The sequence below is a fragment of the Triticum dicoccoides genome, chromosome 3A, assembly GCF_002162155.2.
Source record: "Triticum dicoccoides isolate Atlit2015 ecotype Zavitan chromosome 3A, WEW_v2.0, whole genome shotgun sequence".
NCBI classification, from domain to species: Eukaryota; Viridiplantae; Streptophyta; class Magnoliopsida; order Poales; family Poaceae; genus Triticum; species Triticum dicoccoides.
In genome coordinates this window covers 633,075,101-633,080,902 of record NC_041384.1, presented here as the reverse complement: position 1 = coordinate 633,080,902, position 5,802 = coordinate 633,075,101, and the positions used below count along the sequence as shown (strand labels likewise).

At 43.3% G+C, this 5,802-nt stretch overlaps 1 protein-coding gene across 1 annotated transcript in view; it reads left to right on the top strand.

The window, feature by feature from the left end:
- The first annotated feature begins 3,974 nt into the window (after positions 1 to 3,974).
- LOC119269760 overlaps positions 3,975 to 5,802 on the top strand; it is an 8,633-nt gene continuing 6,805 nt past the window's right edge. Inside the window, exons 1-2 of the mRNA XM_037551674.1 lie at positions 3,975 to 4,227; positions 5,364 to 5,482. Of these exons, the coding sequence (XP_037407571.1) occupies positions 4,085 to 4,227; positions 5,364 to 5,482 (262 nt within the window). The 5' untranslated portion in view covers positions 3,975 to 4,084. The remainder of the gene's footprint in view (positions 4,228 to 5,363; positions 5,483 to 5,802) is intronic.

The following is a 5,802-nucleotide window of genomic DNA, read 5'->3' as shown; positions in this document are numbered from 1 at the left end:
GGTCCGGTGAGCAGATGAGAGGAAATATATATGGGGTTGGGTAAGCCAGCGTGGGTCGGGACCGACATGACGGACGTGCGCGCCCCCATATTTAGGCTGGATATGTGGGGTACCGATCAATCTGGGAGTTTGAGGCTCGTTTGGAGCGTCTGTTTGGGTCGCATTTTTGTGATCGGTCAATTACCGGGCCATCCGTCGAAATGTTTAAGGCGAGTTTAGGGCATCCAGGTGTAGATTCTCTTACATCATAGACATGACTAAGATAGTAAAGAAAAAATGGAGTATCATCTACCCATTCATATATGCCTCTCTGATCATAACAATATCTAGCTAGGTAATGTGCAGCTTCCCTCGGACAATGCTTAAAGGAGGTTGACGAGATCCCAGGTGAAAGTTCAAAGCAACCAGCTAGTACAGGTACATATGGACTCGGGATCTCAGAATCTCCATTGCATGCATCCATTAGCTCAATGCAATCAGATTTCACCACCACCTTAGAGCAGCCAGCATCAGAGCATCTTTAGCTACGTGCCTCTAATTCAACCATTCAAATGTCTGCAGACATGCTTGGTCAGTGACCGGGTGTGTCCGTTTTGAGCCCTTATTTTTTCATCCGCGCAGTCACACTTCTTTTTTTTCACATATGTCCGGTCACTTGCACGTGATTGATAGAGAAGAAGAAAGGGAAAGAAAAGAATGAATAAAGAAAGAGAAAAGGTGGTCCGGGGTGGGGTCGCGTCATACGTGGCGGACTGACTGGACGTGTCCAGATGCGTCCACGAGTCCTCATATTGTTCTTATATTTGAGATGGATATAAGGGATATCGGTCAGTCCGGACATTTGAGACGGATACGAGGGGTTCGGTTAGGTCGCGTTTTTGTAACCGGTCACTGATGGAACTGCCTGTCTGAGCATTTAAGACAGGTATGAGGGGTCCGATTATAGATGCTCTCAGATAGCAATTTGAGCCTCTCCTTAGTGCTAGAGCTTCAGCAGTTAGAGCATTCAATGTATGATTTAGGATCAGTGGCGGAGGTAGGGGGTGCCAACAGGGGCCCCGGCCTAGGCCAACAAGCAGAATTTTCCACTACACAAGTGATTACCTGCTGCTAATTCTGTGTATTATCATGATTTTTTTGGCTTTGGCCTTCCCCAACAAGACTTAACATCAAGTTGGCCCCCCTGATTAAGTTTTCCTGCCTTCGCCACTGTTTAGGATCTGTTTGGTTGAAGACTGGTGTGGCCAAACCAAAGTGTGACCAGCCACACACAAGTGTGGCTGAGAAAATGGATGTCAAACTTTGATAAAAGTTGGCAAAACAATTGTCTCTATGACAAGTGGACCATAGGGACAGTAAAGTATGGCAAAAATCAAATACATACCAACTAAAGTATGGGTGCCAAACTTTGACTTGGCAAACTGTGGCTTCAAACCAAACAACCTCTTAGGCTCCGCAGCACTGGCGATTGTCTCGCCTCTGCAATTTCGTATAACTGCAGCTACTGCTCCACTTCCACCCACAAAGAAAGTTGCATCTGTATTCAACTCATAATATTTTGGAGAGAGTTTTTTCCATCTTATGGTTGGCGGTGGAGTACCCGTAAAATGGCATAATTGATAGTTATTGCCTAAATGGCAAACAGAGTGTTCCTCGCATTTTTTAGTTTGTGATTTTTTTAAATTCATGGACATTATTGAATTCATGTTTTTTTTAAATTTTCTTACTTTAAAAAAACATTTTTTTCAAAAGTCAATGAGATCGAGGGATTTGGAAAACCAGTCCCTTTTTTAGAATCACTAGCAAAAGAGTTCGTGCGTTGCAACGGGAGAGAAAATATAACACACACTCTTAACTCAACAACCATCACTCAAGACCATAATAGGTCCATCTCCTTTATTTTTACGAGGCATCATATTTGCATTGCCGCTTATCCTCCTTCTCACCCTCGCTGGCGATGGTCTCGGTGTTCACACAAAAGAACAAAAAACGTGTGTTGAATATGGTCAATCCTAAGGCGTCTCTCTCTCCCTCTCTCCTCCCTCTCCCTATCTCTCTCGCGCGCTCGCTTTCTCTCACTCTCGCGATGAGAAATCTGTTGTTTTCCCTGCGACATTTTTCAGAGGTATGCATGTGTAGTTATCGTTGTTTTCTTTTCTGTATATGGTTATAGTGGGGTGTTTATTTGCAATTCGGATCGCTGCCGGTACGAAAAAACGAATCTTGCGCTATAAATTATAAGTTTGGTTCCATAACAATATTTTAAAAATATTTAACAGGTAAAATTAACATCATATTTAGATTCCACACATTTTTCTAATAAAATTTCATATATAATATGTTAAAATCAAAGTTACGGTTTAAAAGATACAAATAATTTAGAAAATCATTTGGTTTGACTCTTCCAAAATAATATTTAAAAATACTTAATAGGTAAAAATAATCTCATATTCATATTCTACATATTTTTCTAATCAAATTTTATATATAACATGTTCAAATCGGAGTTACGGTTTAAAAGATATGGATGATTTTAAAAAGCATTTATTTGACTTAAATATGATCCATGGATGAATTACCTAAAACATCAGGGTTTTTTTGAAAAATGTAAAATAACGGTTCAGGTGTGACTTAAATCCGAACGGCGAGTTGATTTCAAGAAAAGATAGGGATTTTCGTGTAAAACACGAAAATAACGATTCGTTTTAACTTAAAACAGGACTGTGGTTTGAATTCTCTGAAATTGAGGGACTTTTCTGAAAGATGCCATGATGGACGAAAGAAATCTAATTTATTTTATTATTAGGTAAAGATTTGGGAAAACACTCGAGCGTGGGCCTTCTTCTTGAGTTGGCCCATGAACGGTGGCTTGTGGGCGCCAAGAAGCTCAATCGGTATATGAGAGCAATTAGTAAACGATCACTCCTTCGGGAGTCTTCAAACGATCACTTAAAGGTGGGTTGAGAGCGCTATGGGCGTTTTCTATGGTTCTTTATTTTATTTTTCGCACGCACATTTGGTTTTTTAGGCTGTTTTTTCGGCTTTTTGTTTTTTTAATGGTCTTTCTTAGCTTTTGGACAAAAAAATGTTAAAAAAATAGCGAGAAAAAACTTTTCTTCACTTTCGCGAGAGGCACTGTGCCTTTTGAAAACAAAAAAAAAACATGCTTTTTTTCTTTCGCGAGAGGCACAGTTTAACTTTCACAAGAGGCATAGTTTTGGTTCCGCGAGAGGCATGGTTATGCCTCTCGAAAAGGAAAAACACACGTTTTTTTTTCGTGAGAGGCATGGTTTTGCTCCCGCGGGAGGCACTCGGATACGTAAAAAAAAATGTGTTTTCTACTTCTTTTCTTCTTCCGTGAGAAGGCATGGCCGTGCCTCTCGAAAACGGGAAAAACACATTTTTTTCCTTCCATGTAAGATACAGTCTTACTTCCGCGAGAGACATGACCGTGCTTCTCGGAAACTGAAAAAATTTTATTTTCTATTTTTCTTCTTTTACAAGAGGCATGGGTTTTTCATCTCGTTTTTTATGGGAAAAAAGTTCGTCAAAATCTATCAACATGCGATCTAGTTTTGAAGAATTCGACGCGATGAATTCAATGGTGAAAACAGTTTGAGATTTGGACGATCTCGACGTGAAGAATCCAACGATAAAAACGGTTTGAGATTTGGACGCACGCTTTAATAGATAAAATATTTTAAATAATTGAATTTTCGAAAAAGGGGAAAACTCTCATTTTTTTAGGGTAAATAATTGGATTTTCGAAAAGGGAAAAACTCTCGTTTTTTTTTTGAGGGGAGGGAAAAACTCTCGTGCTACGATAAGTCGAAGGAGTACTCCTAAATTTGGCCCGTGTAGTAAGCGTGCCGTGCCTGACACACTCTAGCCAGGTCAGGCCGTGCCAGCCCATCTGGCCAGGTCTGACTCCATGACAGGCCCAAAGGGGAGCGGTAGAAGCGTCTAGCACTCTCCACTGACTCCGTGGGCGTTCGTCAAGCCGGGCACGGAACGCGCTGCCGCTGCCGCGATCCGGGCGAGCTCCACAAGCCGACGCCGGCGGCGAGGAGGAAGGACGGCTCCGATGGACGCGTCGGGGGAGCTGCAGTGCGTGGGGCGGCTGGAGATCGCCGCGCCCCCGCCGGCGCGCTACCTCCGCGTGGGCTCCCTCCCGGTCCCCACCGACGACTCCGCCTACCTCCCCGCCCTCCTCCCCTCCGCTTCCCCGTGAGCTCCCCCTCCTCTCTATTCTCCGCGCCCCTGCGCTTGTTCGATCGAAGTGGCGCGTGTGCAAGCCTAGGCGCCTCTAGCTGATGCTTCGTGCGATTTGATGGGCTCTGATGCAGGCTCCTGATCGAATCCATAAGGAGGCTGTTCAATCCGAATCACCCGAGCGATTATGTTGCTTAGGGCTTGCGTGTTGAATGCGATTGTGGGATGTCGAGGGCTGTGCTGGCGAATTTGAGGTAGAATGCGATTGGGGGAGAGCACTATCTGCTTTGCTTGTGCAGTTAGAATTGTTCCTGATTGTGATTCGTTTGTGAGGGCTTAAGACGGTACTTGTATAGTAGATCCTGGAGATGAAATGTGAATCCCTTCTTCAGTTACTGGGTTGTTATGATATTATTTTGGGGGAGAGTGACTATGGCGAAATGATCAACCGGCATGCTTGCTGCTTGCAGCAAAGATCGGTCTAGCGAATGGTGAACACACTGTATCTCATTGTAGCGGTTACAACTTACAAACTAGCAGAACATAGATTTTGTGTTGGAACCTACAACCTAGAGTGGTGGGGACACTATCTCCACCTTTCTCTTTTCATTTGGACAGCATCAACTAACGAGCATGTAGTCACAATCATGCTGGGAGCCTGGGAAGTGTAAAGTGACGTGTAACTGTTACCGAATGAAATTTCTTGTAGTCCGCAGATGTCCGAGTAGAGCCTGGAGATGAAATATCAACCGCTTCTTTCGTTAGTGGTTTGTTATGGTATATTTGGGGGCAGAGTGACTATGGTGAAGTGATTACGGGCGGGCTTGCTGCTTTTAGCAACGACGGGTCCAGTGATCGTGAATGCACCGTATATCAATGGAGCGGTTACAACTTGCAAACCTGCAGAATATAGATATTTTTTCTGGAACATAGAATGGTGGTGGACACTATTTCCACACACACACGCGCGTGCGCACCCTCTTTTTTTTTGCATTCAGACAGCATCAGCTAAGGAGTATGTAGGCAAAATCATGTTGGGAAGTGTAAAGTGACACATTACTGCTATCAAATGAGATTTCCCCTTGTCTGCAAATGTCTGAGTAAGGAGAACCACTAGTTTAATCTTGCTCTTATTGTCACAAATATTGTAGGACTGGGACTGGAGCTCCAAGGTATCAAATGCTGCCACTGGAGACTGACCTCAACACGCTCCCCGTGATTCCAAACCTCCCGGAGAAGGTTTTCCCAACGGATGCGAAGAGTACTGAAGGTGACCTCTGTCGAGCCTTCGTTGTTATAGTTTGATCATCAAAACAAGATTCTAGGCTTCTTGGCAATTTGTAGTATAAGGCAGCATTACTGATGGTAAAAACATGCGTGTGCTATTAAAATTATAACTGTTTTAGCGTGTGGTAAGCATATGCGAGTCAAAACTGTCACGATTGGCTGCCTTTTACATGTATCCAAGTGATTTCTCAGCCACACCCTATATAATTAAATGATGTTTGGTATTTACAGTTGATGGATGCTATACCTGTGAAAACTCTAGGTAACATGACCTGGTGAATTATTATTCAAGCATATTTGGTC